General features: G+C 52.6%; 1 protein-coding gene across 1 annotated transcript; it reads right to left on the bottom strand.

The window, feature by feature from the left end:
- Positions 1-724: 724 nt before the first annotated feature.
- Positions 725-13,959, bottom strand: SLC6A8 (solute carrier family 6 member 8). The gene is made up of 13 exons (XM_072626098.1): positions 12,764-13,959; positions 8,324-8,455; positions 7,882-8,131; positions 7,583-7,715; positions 6,343-6,477; positions 5,736-5,839; positions 5,492-5,616; positions 3,971-4,083; positions 3,731-3,868; positions 3,544-3,646; positions 3,316-3,416; positions 3,011-3,181; positions 725-2,366 (listed from the first exon to the last, which is right to left on the bottom strand). Exons 1-13 carry the CDS (start codon positions 13,023-13,025, stop codon positions 2,226-2,228), a joined length of 1,908 nt encoding a protein of 635 aa, XP_072482199.1. The 5' UTR covers positions 13,026-13,959; the 3' UTR covers positions 725-2,225.
- Positions 13,960-16,815: the final 2,856 nt, after the last annotated feature.

Raw genomic sequence — 16,815 nt, 5'->3', positions numbered from 1 at the left:
ATGACCTTGGAAATACCAAAATGGAGGGAGCAGGATCAACTCAATGAGCAAAACGAGGTGTCATGTTGTTTTAACAACTTGAATTCTATTGAATTCAAGGTGCGTATGGGGGGGTTGAGAGGAAGGCATGGGAATGGCCACTCTTTCACCCTATGGGTTTAATTTGTGGAAGAACATTTCCCAATTTTTTGGCTGAACTGTGGAGGTGTTCTTGGAACCCAAGAAGCCCTTGGAGAAGCCACTCTTAAAGGTGAGACCCAGAAATGGTGCCCAGTGACAGGAGGGAGAAAACCACATCCTATGAATTCCAAGATAGAATGTTTACTTTAACTGGAGAGAGAAGAAAATAGGGGAAAAAACAGCTGAGGGCATGGCTGTGCTCCATCCAATGTGGACTTGAAACTATTTCAGACTGATTTTTTTCAGCCCAGGTCTGTGGAGTAACCCTGAGGGAAATCAAATCTAAAGGAAAAGTGCCAAAATGCCAACTTTGAGGGACTTGAAATGCCAAAAGATTGAGTTTTGTGGCATATCACGGGGATAAATGTGTTACGACAAAAGTGATTTAAGACAAATTCTTAACCACTAGAGGTTGTGAACCAGGGCAGTGGACTTGTCCAAAAAAAAAAAAAAATCATTGCAAAATAGAACCATGATGGGAAATGGATTATGGGGAAGGACACTTTGGTGGCACCTGTCCCCCAAAGGAAAGACAGAGCAACAATTTGAAAAATGACATGTCTTTATTGCTATGTTTGCAGGTGGCTTTTTTTTAGCAGTCACAACATCCCAGGGCCCCCCAAGACCTGGAGTGGGCCTGGTCTCTATGAGGCCCGTTTTGGCTGTCAGGATTTTTGCTTTTTTGACACAAGGCGGGTTAAAGCTTCTATGTGGAAGACTGAGATATGCAAAGTGCATCAGACATAGAAGGGGCAAAAGGGGGGGGGGGGGGAAGACATGGGCCCTCTGAGGTGCCCTGCAGTGCCCCTTTCTTCCCCTTCCCAGGATGGCATTAAGAGAAGGGGGCTGGGAGTGAGTGTGAACAGTGGCACCATGGGCTGTGCCAAGCTGGTGTTTTAGGGAGATGCCCCTTCCCTCCCTCCTAAAAGGCCAAGCCTCAATACATAGAATACTGGGCACCATGCCACAGGCAGGCAACTTCTGGGGAGGGGGTAGAGGCAGGGATCCAGCCTCCCAGACCTGAACTCCCCTCACCACTGGGGGTGAGGAAGTTAGAACTGAGGACCAAAAACCTGTGACAAAACCAGGATTTTTTTCAGCTTTTTTTTTTTTTCTAACAAAATTAGATCTCTATCAGGCTCTCTTGGGGTTGGGGGAAGAGGGTTGCTTCTCTTTTTAGAAATATACAGGCAGAAATCACTTCTCTTTAAGAGTTTTTACAAAATGTGCAAAATACAAGTCTTCTTTGCCCTCAGGCATAATTTACACCTCAATTTCTCAATTCCATATATATCTATATACTGTATATATATATGTATTGTATATATCTATATACTGTATATATCTATATAGCCACTGTATATATGTACACATACATGCGCAGGCAAACACCACCCACCCACACACACATACACACCTTGATCTTGGGGGTTGTGAGGAATTTAGTCTTGAGGGTCAGGGGGTCAGAAGACTCTTAACCAACAAGCTCTAAAAGCTATGATGAGCTTTGGGGGGGGGGGGGGAGGGAAGCAGGGAGAGGAAGGACTTTTTACTCCAGCTGAGTTGCTCCACACACTCATACATAGGATGGAGGGGATCCCATTGTAGTGACCCAAAGGGGTCCAACCATCCACCAAAAAGGGGCTTGCTCCTCTGGAGGCCAGCTCCCTCCTCAGCTGGGCGGGTGCCATGGGTGGGGGTGGGCTCTTGATTTTGGTGGGTGTTTTTTAAAATTTTATTTTTTTTGGTGTTTTATTTTAAAAAAAGAAAGAAAACCAGTTCAACTCACTCATACACTGTGGCCCCAGCCTGACCCGGGTCCCCTCTATCAATATCATACAGAAAAGGCTCCCCCCTCCCCAGGGTCTCAGTGAGGGGGGTTGAAAGGAGTGAGAGGGGGTTTACTATGGCTACAAAGAAGGGAGGCTGGTGGGGGGTGGGTAGGCAAAGGAGAGGGGGAGCATGACTGTCTCTCCCCGGTTGGCTTTGGGCACTGGGGGCAGAGGCAGGTGCCCCCCTTCCTGCCCCACCCCTTCAAGGGTAGGTCACATGACGCTCTCCACTACGATGACCTTGCTGCTCTCAGACACTGGAGTCAGGGTGGTCAGGCCCCTGACGTCAGAGTCCTGAGCCTTGTACTCCAAGTGATGAAGACCCCACACTGGCTGGGTCAGGTCACGCCAACGCTGTGTGGGGGAAAGAGGAGAAGGTTAGTTCCAACAGGGTCCCCATCTCCTCCAGGAATTCTTCATTTCCCAGAAGGTCCCTTGCCTCCTAATAGTCTAACCCCATGGGCCCACCCACTTCAACCCAGGCACTCCCCACAGCATAGTGTATACTGGCTCCCCGCCCCCCCCCCCCACCTCAGCCCCATTGCCTGGGGGCTATGGCCTCTCCAAGACTATGCCTGGAGATTCTTCCTGGGTATTAATTATCTCCCCCAACATGAGCCAATTTCATTTCTCAAGGTCTAGCCTGGGTGTCTTTCTTGGGCTCAGCACACATGGGCAATGCCAGTGGTTATTTCTGACCATGTTTGAGTAAGCCTGTCTCTCTAGTGAGACTGGGAAACTGGGGAGCAGGAACTCCCTGGGGACAGTGTCTGGGCTTAAAACAGGCACTCAGTGTAACTGGGACCACAGGCCTGTCACTTTGAGACTCTTGGGTCTCAGTTTCCTCATCTTTAAAATGGATCCCAAGGCTCCAGTGGATTCCAGTTAATTATAAATTCCAGTTTAGAATAGACTGAATGGTATTGCTGGTCCCAGGTGTATTGTAAGGCAGACAGACAAAAACAAGGTAAGAGGGACGACCTTCAGCCAAGGCTGACCTCAATGAATGTCCCCTTGGCCCCAAGGAGGTGGTAGAGTAGGTAAAGCGGCACACACAGCATGGAGGAAAAGGCGAAGCACCAGCCCACTGCTTCGCCCCACCATGGGTACACGTAGGTGTTGTTGTACACAAGTGGTTTGTAATATGCCACGTTGAAGGTGAAGATGCCCTGAGGGGGATGAAGAAGGCTAGCAGTCACACCCACCCAGCAGCCACTGGCTGTACCTCTCTCCCAGCCAGCCTCCCTCCATCTTTAGTGATCCTCCACTCAACATCCCAATTGTCCCCCTCCCTAGCTGTTACCATGCAGACCAGTGGAGTGAAGAAGGACCAGCACCATTTCATCCAAGGGGAAGGCCGGTAGCCGATCATACAGGCAACATCATCCATGAACCGGTCAGCACCTAGTGCACAGGATGGGGTTGGGAGGGGGGAGGAGCACTGATCTATCCAATTACCCCCCAGCTAGCCCATCTGACCCCCAAACCTTGCCCACCTAAACAGAGGATCTCTCCCCATGTTTTCATTTACCATAAACCCAGGCAACCACTGCACACTCCCAGAAAGCCTGCCACAGCAAAGTCATACCACTGGCGGAATAGTAGTCAAACAGCTGGAAGACGTACATGCCGCCCTTGAATGAGGGAAACAGAAGTCAAGGTCAGATCAAAGCTCTTCCTTCTCCCTTCCTACCCCCTTCCACCCCATTCCAACTTACTTCAGTAACCATGGAGAGGTCAATGATGAAGCAGACTACACAGCACAAAGCAACAGAGATCTCCCGATGGAAACGAAAGTAGTAGGAGGCCGGAAGGAGATCCAGGAGGCCAGTGACAAATCCTTCTACCCCTACGAACTGCAGGCCAACATAACACAGTGGGGAAGAGAAGACAGCTTAGAACTGGAGGTTGCTTCCCCTTCCCCTCCCAGAATACCTCCCTCCCAGCCTGGGACCCACCTGGCTATCTAGGCCAAGCAGCAGTAACATGAAGAAGAAGAGGGCAGCCCAGAGTGGGGCCATAGGCATCAGGGTAACTGCCCGGGGATATGCAATGAAGGCCAGCCCTGGTCCTGTTGGATAAGATAGTTCTGATCAGCAGTCCTCCCCCAGGGGCATCCATGCACTTACTGCCATGGAGAATTCCTTGGCTCATGGTGGGCATCCCCCTCTGAGCACAGGTTTCCTTGAGGCACTGGGCATGCTGCTTCTCACCCACCTTTAATTATCTTGACCTATTATCTGTTTATCCAAGGACCCAAAGAGGGCTTAGCTCCTAGCTCAAGTGCCCATAACCATGACCCTCCTTCCAACCCACCCCAATCAGAATCTTGATGACTTGTGCCTTCCATTCCCCTCCTCCAGCCTGACATCTGATCCCTAACCAGGGAGGGGCAGCTGGTCTACAGCAGCTGCTGAAACCAGAGAGGTCACCCATTAACCCTTGGGGCAGCACAGCACAAGAACCTACACTGGAACACTTTCCTGGTCCTGAGGAAACTGGCCAGCAGAGCTTGGAGCAACAGGGAGAGCACAAAAACCCTCCCTCCCGCTACTACTTGACCTCCTATTTTAACTTTTTAAACAAATGAGCTTTTCCTCCTGGCCTCCAAGTCAGGGAGTGCCCTGCAGAGCGTAGGGAGCAGCTACCTTCTGGGTTCCCTTCTGTCTTGGGCCAGGAGCTCAGCACTCACCCAGCTTGATTCAGAGGCCTGTGGGTCTTTCACTCAAGTGCCAGGACAGCTGTTTGCTGCAGGCCACCCCACTGCCTTTGTGTTGAAATTTCAGGCAGCTTGGTGGACTGCAAAACGTGCTAGGGCTGTGTCTGAGAACCTTGAGTTCGAATTCCTACCAATGTGCTACCCTGGGCGCATGACCACTCTAGGGTGCAGTTTCCTTTCCTACAAGGATAGTAACAGGAGAGCAGCCTCCCACAGTTAGTGTTGGTCCAGTGAGAAAATGGGCCGACCAAAAGCACTTTGTAAAACCTCCCATGTGCTAGAAATGTCAGCTCCTGTTACCTCCCAGGCCCTGGCTGGGTGTGGCTCCCAGATGGAGAGTTGGAGGCGGCCCTGGAAACCACTTTATGCCAAACTCCTCTGCCACCCCCCTACATACTTTTACAGGAGAGAACTGAAGCCCCCTAGGTTCAAGTGATCTGATAAAGCGCAGGAATAGCAAAAAGTATTGGGTCACACAGGAGCCAAGGCAGTGGGGCTTTGAATGGAACTTCTGCCTCCTAACTCAATACCGGTATCCTATGGGGTGTGTGTGCGCGTTCAAATGCTGGCTTTACGCTGACCACCTATGTGACCTTGGGCCAGTCTCAAATTTTCCAGACAATTTTTCTATAAAATAGGGAGGTGCAGCAGTTCTCAGTTTGGGAATCTGCATGTGGGTTTCCTGTATCAAAGGGGACTGGACTGCTCAAACCATCTGGCTCAAAACTGACCCTCCCTGACCCAGCAGACCCTCACACACCTGACTCAGCCACCTTGGAGATGTGTATACCCTGTTCTGTGGCCATGAAACCCAGGATGGAGAACACCACAAAGCCAGCAAAGAAGCTGGTACCACTGTTGATGAGTGCCAGTATGATGGCATCCCTGGAACAGAGAGGGGAGTTAGCAGATGCCACTGTAGCTGTGGAAGGGGAAGTGAGTGGAAGATAGAGGATCCAAGTTCCAGAGAAGAATGCTTTTTTGGGGAGGGGGAAGTGCCTTACTTGTAGCAGTTGTTGTTAAAACGATTGTAGCTGCCCAGGGCAGTGAGTGCCCCCAGGCCGATGGCATAGGAAAAGAAGATCTGTGTGCCAGCATCAATCCATACCTGGGGGTCAAGGAGAGTACATACAATGAGCAAGAGGGTCAGGAGGCCCAGGGCAGGGAACCTAGGGAGGAGCCCCCAGGCAAGGACCACCACTTTCCAAATGCCAGACTTGAGCTGACCTTGGCATAATACAGCTTCCTGCTCTCTCAATTCATCACCTATGCTGCTATGGCCAATGTAGGGTGCTGAGAATACAAAAACCAAATATTTCCTGCCCTCAGTTTCCTCCTTTGTAAATTGTTTGGGGTGGGGGGGAGTGGAAAGTGCTCTGGAATAGAATGGCCCCTGAATCAAAGCCTGGGTTCTAGTTCAAGTCTTGCTTGTGTGTGACTCGACTTCTCTGTGCTCTAGGTTAACACGGAAGAATTTCCTGGTCTGCCTCAGTGGGACCTTTTCAAAGCTGGCATAAGCCTTGTTTATGGCAGAGACTGAACTCTGAAGTAAAAATTTCTTTTACTCCAAATATCTGAAGATTAGAGATTAGGGGCAGGGAGGCAGTTTACCTGTGGAGACCCCAGCTTTGACCAATCAGGCTTGAGATAGTAGATGATGCCGTCCAGTGCCCCTGGTAGCATGACCCCCCTCACCAGCAGGACGAGGAGGACAACATACGGGAATGTAGCAGTGAAATAAACAATCTGCATCAAGACCAGAACCAAGGCCCAGTTAGAGGCCCAAGATGTGCTGCTTGGGTCCAACAAGCCTAAAATCTCCCTCCTCCAGCTAGGCCTCCCAGCTTAGCTCAGCCCCACCTTCCCTGGCCTTTCTCTCTTCAGAGGCCTTCTCTGGAAGGCCTTGGGTCTTCTAATCCTCCCTTGAACCCTCCCCCACTCCAGCAGCTGCCCAGGCTACAGGGGTGGGGATGCTTGGATGAGAATAGGGAACCTTTGGAGTCTGCCACATACATGAAAACTCTCCTAGGGCCACAGTCCCCTGCTGCCTTTGTTCACCTGTTCTCTCTTCTTTGCCCCTGCCCCCACTCCTCTCCCCTTTGCCTCTCTCCATTGTCTCAATACCAGAAGAGGCCCAAGGACTAACTGTCCATCCATCCCCAGTCCGTCCCTTTGCTCACCCTCCCCCCCCATCCCTGACAATGGGGTCAGGTCAGGAGCAGAGAGGGGAGAACTAGAGAGGAAGCAGTTGGGACCTCCTTTCTCCACCCCCCCCCCCCCGCCCCGCCCCAGTGCCCCAACTATATTGGATTCTAGAGAATCAAGGGCAAGGGAAGGGCCTGTGGCCCATGACCTATTGGGGAGAGGGTGGCAGAGGGAATGCAGTGTCCCCCAGACCCTGGACAAGTTGGGGGGGTGGGGTGTCAGACCAGCAGGGGAGCAGGGCTTTGCTCTTCCTTCCCCTCCCCCAACAGGGCTGGGACTGGGAAAGAGGCCAGGATGGAACATTGTTAGGCTGTTGCTGTGGAAACAGCATCCATATCCCAGCCTATGAGCCTCAGAGTCTGAGAGTGAAGGGGGTGAGTTGAGGATGAGTGAGGATTGCCTGCCCCTGTGTGTATGAGTGGAGGCTTATGGGTATTGATGGATTGATTGTGAACCTACAGGAGACAGCATTTCCTATGAAGACCTATGGTCTCTTCCCAGATTTTGTAAGATTTTGCTGAGGGCTGGAGTCTGGGACACTGCTGGGTACCAGAGAACTGAATTGGAGGGCAGTCAGTTGGGAAGGGGCAGGGAGAGGGGATGCCTAGGGTTTAAGGCAGGGTGGGTATGTGGGGTAAGCAGTTACCTTTCCAGATGACTTGACTCCCTTCCATACACAGAAGTAGACCAAAACCCAACAGGCTAGAAGGCAGAGGGTCACCTCCCAGTTGAGATCCCCAGGTACATCCAGACCTGAAGACAGGCGAAGGACTTTCTTTCTAGAAGGGGAGATGTCAAGAGAATGAAGGACTTGTGCCTTGGGGAAAGAAAAGGGTGACCAAGTGTTTGACTAGGGATAGGGGTAGGGGGTAGGGGGCCTTTCTATTGGCACACAGGGCCCAAACCATCCCCATAACAAGCTGGAGGGTGGGGGGGTGGACTCACTCCCAGAAGTCAATGACAGGGGAGCGCTGATCTGAGAGCTGGTCACAGGTGAGGTTGGCCACACTGGCATTGGCACAATCCTCCTGGCGGAAGATCTCCACACACTCTGGGGTGTTCCAGTCATGCCCGCAGGAGGCCCAGGGCAGTGAGGCTGTGAAGGACTTCACCATGTAGTAGAAACCCCAGGCCAGCACCATAATGTAGTAAGTGTTACAATAGAAGACAATCACCATGGAGGCAAAGCCTAGGCCTGAACGGATAGAAAAGATCACAGTTATTAGGGCCTTGATGTCCTTCCTAGGCCATCCAACCTGCCCAGCCCAGAAAGTCTTCTACAAACCACCTAACCTGGCCAACCAGAACCTCCCTCTGCCCAGACCCGCAGCTTAAAAGTAAGCGTGGCCTACACGGCACAGGAAGGAAGCTGCTTAAAGATGCCAACCTTTGAAGAGGGGGCAGATGTTCCAAACGTTGATGCTGCCAGCTTTCATAAACTGGCCCAGTGAGATCTCCAGAAAGAAAATGGGGATCCCTCCCAGGAGAGCAATCAGAAGATAGGGGATGAGAAATACTCCTGTGGGGGAAAAAAAAACAATCCCATCCAAGTCACATCCCACATTCAATTATCTCTTCAGAAGACTATTTATCTCTTTCCCAAAGGAGACTTGGGTTTGAATTCCCCATTGAAGCTAGCTGAGTAACTGTGGGCAAACCACTTAACCCCTCGGAGCTCTAAAGTTCCCTATTTATAAAATACTTCCCAGGGTTGCCATAAGATCACATGGGAGAGGTCTTGTCTTACCCCATAACTTGGCCAGGTTTGAAGGCTGTCCAGAAAGTCATCCCTATCTTTTGGTTACTCGGCCACATTTCCCCATCCCACTGGGCTCAGCTCATGGGCCTAGCATGGCTAGCTCCCTAGCCTACCAGTTTAGTCTTTGAATTTTCACTCAGCCTTGTTTTCAAGGGGCCCTACCTCTAGGAAGGCTACCTTGCCCACTTGGGACAACCAATGCCAGGCTCTCTCAGCCAGGGTAAGGCTGTTTATTGGAGGTGGGGTTGGTCTGTCACATCCTGTCCTTTGGCCTTAAGTGGACCAGCTTCCCAGCACAGACTGTCTCCACAGACAATCAGATGTGACTGACTGGTTTGGCCAATATCACCCACAAGGCAATTTGAGAAACACAGCCTGAGCCCAGGCCTCCTGGTCAGGAAAGTTAGGTGGGAGAAGAGGTAGTTAGAGACCGAAAACAGATGGGTACAGGAATGGATAAAAGACAGGATGTAACTGAACGGTATCCATAATCACCAACTTTGTCCTGAATTACATGAAATGAAAAAATGAAAAGATGAAATGTCCTGTTCTATTCTGGTACCCCACCCCCTTCTTTGCTGAGGTGGGGGATGTATGGGAGTGGAAGATTCCCATTTCCTCATCATAATTGGTTAATCTGTTTTGCTGAAATTTTACTAAGGGATGGCTTGCTATGGAATGTAAAATATATGAATAAGAACTTATCAAGATATCACTCAGGGAAAAAACTTAGGGAAACATGCCACCATGCCTCCCATCCTGGGCAATACCCCTGGCACTCCTGTGCCAGACACTAGCTTCTAGGATTTATACAGTGGTAACAAAATGCCAGCTATAGTTCTGGACAGGAAGTCTCAAAGCTCTGGGTTTGCATCCTACCCAGCAGTATTAACTGTGGGCAAGTTATCAAATCTTGAGCCTGTTTCCTCTGCTGTAAAAGCCTGGGGGACCCTGGTACAAGTCAGGGCATCAAAGGTTGTGGGGAGGGTCTGATGAGAGGATAGATGAGATGTTGGGCATCTTTCCAAAGCTTCAAGTATTATTAAAATGGCCTTCACAGCTGGTAGAAGCAGTTTGGCACAGCAGCTAAAGTCCAGCTGGCCATCAGGCCACCCATGAGCTTGAGGCTTCAGGGAGATGGTGCGGTTCAAAACAATTCAAAGTGAGTATAGAAAAACAGGAGGGGACCAGAAGGTGTGGGAATATCAAAGCCACCATTTATATGACTGGTGCATTAAGGCAGTGCTTTTGTTATATCTGCCACAACTTTAGGAGGAAACCAGCTCAGAGATGTGACAACACAGGGTCACACAGCTAAGATGTCAAACATGCTGTCCACTCTGTCACCTATAGGCCTTGAAGGAGAGGGTTTTTGGTCTATCAAATTGCTTTCCATTGTGACTGCTTTTGGGGAAGGAAGAACCCAAAGCAAAGGACTTTTAAAGACCTAATCCAATCCCCTCATTTGACATGAGGTAACTGAGGCCCAGAGGGGTAGTGACTTGCCCAAGGTCACCTAAGAGAACCATTACAAAATCCAGAATTCAAAACTAAGTCTTCTTGACTTTAAAAATCTCCAAGTTCTCTCTCCCAACATCAGACTGTTTCCCTCTCTTGGCTCTTATAGTTGGACACTGGGGAAGGATGGTGAGGACAAAAGCAGTAGGGGGTCATTGAAGCCCCTTCCTCCTGCCTGCAGTGATCCCCTGAGACTGCAGGGTAGAAGGAGGCTGGGTCCTGGGCTAGCAGGCTCCAGCAGTCCCTGCGTTATTCACTCCAGGGGCTGGGGAGCTGGAAATTGGAGGGAGGGGGTGGTCAACTTTGACAGTGGCAGATGGTGCTGGGGGTGGGGGAGGTGCTCCATAGGTCGGCTCAGGAGGCCAATAGGCCTTCCCTCTCATTGCCCAGACCCCCTGCTGGGGCCTCACCCAGCTCCCTACCCCAGGCAGGTTGGGACAAGTTTGGGGTGGGGGAGAAAGGAAAGGGGGTGTGGGATGGAGGGAAAAGGCAATCATCTTGGGTTATTCATGATGCTGTCCCCAGTGAGCCAGTCTTCCTTAGCAACATACATACATATACACACATACATGCATACACACAGGTGGGTGTGAACAGCAGAAAACAAGACCGAGCCAGAGGCAGATGGCCACAGAGCTCAGACTCCTCAAGCTTCAGGTCACACGTAATCCCTACAAGATATTGTGAACCATGCTGCCTGCCTCATGTGTCTGCGCCATACTGCGTCATGTGACGCAACAGCCACAAGCATGCATGTGAGAGAAACCCACGCCAGGGGGTGGAGACAGCTGGTGAGCCAGGGAGGGGCCCCAGGGTCCCCCAACCTGGGCAGGAGAAAAGGACAGATGGGGGAGGCCAGGGAGAGCTTTCTGGAGGAAATGGAAAACGGAGCCCCAGCCTGGGATAGGGTCAAGAGATAAGACCGGAGGCAGGGACAGAGATGAAAGACAGGGAAAGGAGAAGAGAATGGGAGGAGAAAGGAGAAAGGTCAGAGAGACATGGGACCAGTGGGCCCAGGGAATTGATGGAGGGTACAGGGAGGTGATGGGAGGGTGTATGAGCCAGCTAGAAGTCCCAGCCCTGTTGAACTGGGTTGGAGACGCTGCTTTTACCTTCTAAGCCTGCCCCCCTCCTTCTAACCCAGCCTCCTCCCCCAGGGCCTCAGGCACTGAGGATTGGGCTAGCAGAAGGGTCAAGGCCAAGGACAGTGGCTGGGAGGAGGGAGAGAGGAACCCATAACCCACTGAGATACTGAGGATCTGGGACCATCTTATCCTACTCCTCCCCAATCCTCTCCTTCTCCCCCAGATAGCAGAGCTGAGCATCAGATTTCTGGCTTCTCAGACCCCTAATGCTGCTGGGCCCCTGAACCTCCAGATTCTGGTTCACTCTCCTTAATATAATGGTATCTAGACAGCACCCTCCCCACGAGCAGCCCCCCCCCTTGGGGTGCAAATTATGACTCCATACGCCTTATGAACACACCAAGAACATACATGCAACATGTCGTCATGTATACATGAGCGATGACTGAGTGCACGTACCCTGTGGGGTACGTGTATTCACATGTAACAGCATGTGCATGAGCATGAATGATAAACACATGCGTAGAACACGTGTAAGTGCGTACGCATGTGTACATAAAGCCAGGCCTGTGTACCTAAGGGGGCAGAAGCACCCAGTGTGACAGGCAGTCAGATAGTGGCCCATTGTGCAGTGCAGGAAGGTGTGCACTCACTCAGTATGGTACTGTGGGCCCTGGGGGGGGGGGGTAGGGGGGGGGTGTCAGGCAGACACCTCCTAGAGCTCTCCCAGTAACCCATGCTCTTAAAGGGGCAGTCAGCCCCTGAGATGGATTGGGGAGGGGGCAAAACCGTTTCAGAAAAGGCCTTTCTCTTGCCTTTCAAATTCCCTTCACTGTTCCCCATCTCCAACCCCTACTTCCACCCTCACCCCCCCAACCAAGAGTCTTCACTATCCTTCCCATTTACAGTTCCCCAGCTTTTAGGGTGGGCAAAGCAATGAGAGTGGCAGACCTGGGCCCACCCCGGGGGCATCTCCCAGCCCCTAGTTCCACCCCTGGGAACATTGAAGACTCAGGAAGAGGGGACTTCAGGACCCCAGTCACTACTTGCTGGCGTTCTCGATATCCCTTCCCCCCCACCCCATCTACACACAACCCTTTTCCCCTCCCCTTCCGGGTCCTCCCTGTCCATGGACTTTGGCATCTCTGACTGGGTAGGGATGGACCAAAGGGAGGAAGGAGGCCGATGGATGACCAGGGCAATGGAGGGGCGTGTGTGGAGTTCAACTGGCAAAGTAGGCTAGGCGGTGAGAAGCAAGGAGAGATAGACGGGGGAAAACGGTCTGCCAAGGATTAGGAGCTGGAGGTGAAGCAGATGGGGGGATGGGGTCGGAGGGAAAGGGAGCAGGGCTGGAGGAATAGGATAGACAAGTGGGGGGGGGGTTAGAGAAGGTGGGGGGGACGGACACTGATGTGGGCCAGGAGGTGAGCATCCGGGAGAGAAGATAAGCCAGCTGCACACTCACCTCCGCCGTTCTTGTAGCACAGGTACGGGAAACGCCAGACGTTGCCAAGGCCCACCGCGAAACCCACACAAGACATGATGAAGTCCATCTGGCGGGTCCATGTCTCCCGGGGCGGGATGGCCAGGCCTGGGCCCGGGGCCCCCCGCCCGGCTGCTGCCACCTCCGCCTTGACTGGGGGGGCCCCGTCCGCGGGGTCAAGAAGGGAGGCCTTCTTTTCTCTAGACACGCTGTAGATGCCGTTCTCTGTGGTCTTCTTCGCCATGGCCCCGCTACTAGGCAGGGCTGGGGGTGTGTGTGAAGTGTGTGTATGTATGTGTGTGTGTGTGTGTGAAGTGTGTGTATGTATGTGTGTGTGTGTGGGGTGTGTGTGTGTGTGTGTGTGTGTGTGAATACGACAGAGGGCTCGGATTAGGGTGAGGGGGGATCACGGAGAGAATACAAAGGACACTGTCTGGGTACTCCTGACCCTTTAAAGGAGGCCCGGGTACTCCGACGCACAAGGTGGTCTCCTCAAATCCCCTCTAAAGAATTCGCCAACTGTCGACAGCAGATGCCCCTAACAATTGGGGGAGGGGGACACAAGCCCAAGATCTACGGGGGCAGCAAGGGAGCAGCCCCCAGAATTTGGGGAGGGGGGTTAACTTTGCCAGAGGGAAGGGGAGGGGGGAGGGGAAGGGGAAAGGATGGGGATTCCCCTAGTTGGGGGGAGGATAAAGGGTTGTGAGGTTCGAGGGGGCGGGAGGGGGGGACTCAGAAGCAATCGACAAAACACTTGAAAGTCAGCCTGAAGAATCTCATGTGTGTCCGGGGCTGGAGGGGGGAGACTCGGACAGCTGCTGGGGACTCGGCCCGGCGGCTGCGACGGCGCTGGCGGTGGCGGTGGCGGTGGCGGCTACAGCGGGGGACGCCTATGGGGGCTTAGCGGGGCCCGAGGTTCACCTGGGCACTCCGGGAGGCATAGAATGCCAAGGGGCAAGCGGCCGAGTGGAGGTCTGCTCGCTGTCGGCAAACTCTGGAAGAAGACGGCCGAGAAGGTGGTGGCGGGGTCCCTGCAGAGCAGGGGGGGGGGGGGCCTTCCGGCCCGAGCCCGAAAGGCTCTCCTCCTACCTTGGGCTATCCCCAGTAACTCCGACTCCGGGCTGATCGCCTGCTCCTCCGCTCCGATCTCCGAGCTCTCTCCCCAGCGGGCAGAACAATTCTCTCCCCCCGACTCGGGGCCGCTTAAGAGCCTGCTCCGAGGTGATGTCACTGTCGCCCCACCCCCGACAGTCGACTCCTCGTTCCTCCCTCTCCATCACTCCGCCCACCTCCTTGCCTTCCTCCTCCCAGCACGCTCGCTTGGGATGGGTTGGGCCCCCGCTGGCAAAGGCTTCTTAGCGGATTCCCCTCCCCGCCCCCAAGTCCTACAGCGCTCTGCCCTGGCACCCCCCGCACCCCACCCCCGCCTGCCAGACTGCCGCAGAGCGAAGCCTTCGGGTCAGCCCTGGCTCCCGTATCACTGCCCTCCCTGCCCTCCCTGTAACCTTTACTTCCCTTTCTTCGAGAACGCCTGTCTCCCTCCCCCCGGCAACACACATACTTTCCGGTCTCCCCTCCCCAGTCCCCCCCTCCTGGGCTTCGCTCCTGCTCCTCGTCCCCCCTTTTGCAACCCTGAGCACCTTTAAACACTGCCCACCCCCCTTTCTCCCCCCACAAGCCTTGACCTTCTCCCCCTTCCATTTGGCGCTGGATGGGGCTCATGGAATGGCCCAAGGAGGGAAATGGGGAAGCGTGAATTTAGGAGGGGAATGGGGGTGGGGATGGGGGCGGCTGCTAAGCTGTCCTAACCAAACATCCCTTTCTGGGTCGATAGATCTCATTTAAAGGGGTGACGGACTTCCCTTTTTTAAAGGTGGATGACTAGTGGTGTGGAATATTACTTACAGTACCTGACACAGTTAATGAGTAGGTTTTGCTGAATCGCTAGTTTTCTCTTTTTTTTATTCTTCGCTACAAAGTATGACTCGTTGCCCTCGGAGGTGACCGATAAATTCGTAAAAGAGTAAATTGTAAAAACCAACCTATCAGCAGAGATAAGATTATATTGCCACAACAACAAGGATTATATTGAAACAAACAAAGAAACTGTAGATCCGGGGCTGTCTTGGAGAGTTGTTACAGGATTGTAGATGGAGGGTCTGGGGGGAAGGGGGACTTTGGGCCAGGTAACAACTTCCCGGAGGCCTACCAAGCAAGGGAGGGTGGTACCTCTGAGGGATAAATGAGTGGGGTGTGGTGGGGGATGAAGGTGGATTAATGAATATAGATGAGTCTTTCTCTGATTACAAGAATCAACCTCCAGTCCCCAACTCAAAGCAGCTTGGGCATTTCTGATCCTGAGAGGGAACCCGTTACAACTGGTCATTAAGAAACAGAAAAGTCCTTTCTGTGAATGGAAGAAATGAGCTGAGGTTATCAGCCCTTTACCCCATTGTATGAGTGTGGACCAAGGGTGTGTACTTGTGGGTGTGTATATAGGAGTTCTACATCTGCCTCAGAAACAGAAACTGGAAGTGATCTTAGAGAAATGTTTGTCCAATCTAGTTCCCAGCCTGTTGACCTCATTATCCACCTGGCCCCAAGGCGCAGGCCCAGAGAACCTTCCTCCCTCATCTGGCCCCCTCACAGCTAGCTGCTGAGGTGTTTTTCCTGAAGCCTAAGTCTGACCATGGCAGGAAGCAACTAGGATCATCCGGTGACTTGGCCAAAGGCACACAGCTAGTTGGGGATGACTTGGCAGGGTTGGCACTCAGGGGCCTTGAACTGCATTCATCTGGGCATGGATCTGCATGTGTATCAGTGCAGAGGAACTTGTAAGGGAAGAACCAAGCACTGGCTACATTTGTGGCCCTAGTTAGGAGATAAGAGTGGATACTAGGTCCCAGATGCTTCCTTAGCAGATGCCTGACTTCTCTACTCCTCCATTTTCTCACAGGAAAAAGGGAGTCACTGGGTGGTTGGAAGTGAGGTGCTTTGCAAACCAAAGGGTCCTAGAAATAGACATCCTGGATGATTGCTTTGGCAGAGTAGAGACCTCCTCTTGAACGGCTCACATACAGCTCAAATTCAGTACGTGCAAAGCAGACCTCATTATCTTTCCTCCTAAATCCACCCCTCCTTCTAACGTCCTAATTTCTGTTCAGGACACCTTTGTTTTTCTAGTTACCAGATTCATCAACTTCCGAGTCACCCTCAAATCTCCTCCCAGTCCCCATATTTAAGCAGTAGCCAGGTTCCAAGTATCCCTCTGTAGGCCTGTAATTTTGCTTTTACCTACACAGCCTGCACCAGGTTCAGGCCCTGATCACAGCTTTCCCATCCTAAGTGGTCTCCCCACTCTCCAATCATCCTCCACCCCTGCCAATGGTTCAGGGAGGAAGGAGTGTGGTTCGGCGGCCCTCTGGTGACCACTATGGGAACCTCCCCCTGCGGGCCCAAGAGGCCCCTCCCCAGAATTTCCAGCTGTACTAGTCACTCCTTGGTTCCTACATCCCAGGCCTAAGGCTCAGCACTTACGAATTAGTGGTTCCCTTGAGGGGGAAAACTCATCTCCCTGTCTCTTTCCCTCCCTCCCTTTCTCTCTTCCTCTCTTCCTCCTTCCCTTCTTCTCCCAGCCAAGGGCCCCAGTGCCCAGGCCTAAGGCTCAGCCAGCTAAGCCTCTAGCCAGCTGGGAGCTGGCAAATCCAGTTCCAGAGTAAACCAGATTGAGCTGCTGTCCCCTAGAGCTCCTGCCCTAGGGGACCTATGAGTCTGAGAGTAGAAGGTTGGGTTGCTTAGTGGTGACGCCTAGGAGGAGCAGGAGGGAGCCAGAGCCAGCCGGTGTCTCCCGTTAATATCTTTCCTGGCCTGTCTTTCCTTTGTAAGGGGTTGGGGGGGGCATTGAATCAATCACCCCACCCCACCCCACTTAAAATGACTAAAGAAATGCCACATCCCCTGATCCCTTTATCCGGTGACAACCTACAAGTACTTCATACCAGACTGTGTGCCCGGCCTTGGCAGCTGGAACGATC

Source organism: Notamacropus eugenii, chromosome X, assembly GCF_028372415.1.
Source record: "Notamacropus eugenii isolate mMacEug1 chromosome X, mMacEug1.pri_v2, whole genome shotgun sequence".
Classification (NCBI taxonomy): Eukaryota; Metazoa; Chordata; class Mammalia; order Diprotodontia; family Macropodidae; genus Notamacropus; species Notamacropus eugenii.
The sequence above is the reverse complement of the archived record's forward strand: the minus strand, read 5'-3'. Positions and strand labels throughout refer to the sequence as shown.

Coding starts and splice junctions, on each gene's coding strand:
- SLC6A8 (XM_072626098.1), bottom strand. CDS start 13,025: ATGGCGAAGAAGACCACAGAGAACGGCATCTACAGCGTGTCTAGAGAA. Junction 8,132..8,323: donor CATCTGCCCCCTCTTCAAAG/GTTGGCATCTTT, acceptor CTATCCGTTCAG/GCCTAGGCTTTGCCTCCATG. Junction 3,417..3,543: donor AGTGGTTGCCTGGGTTTATG/GTAAATGAAAAC, acceptor CCTGTGCACTAG/GTGCTGACCGGTTCATGGAT.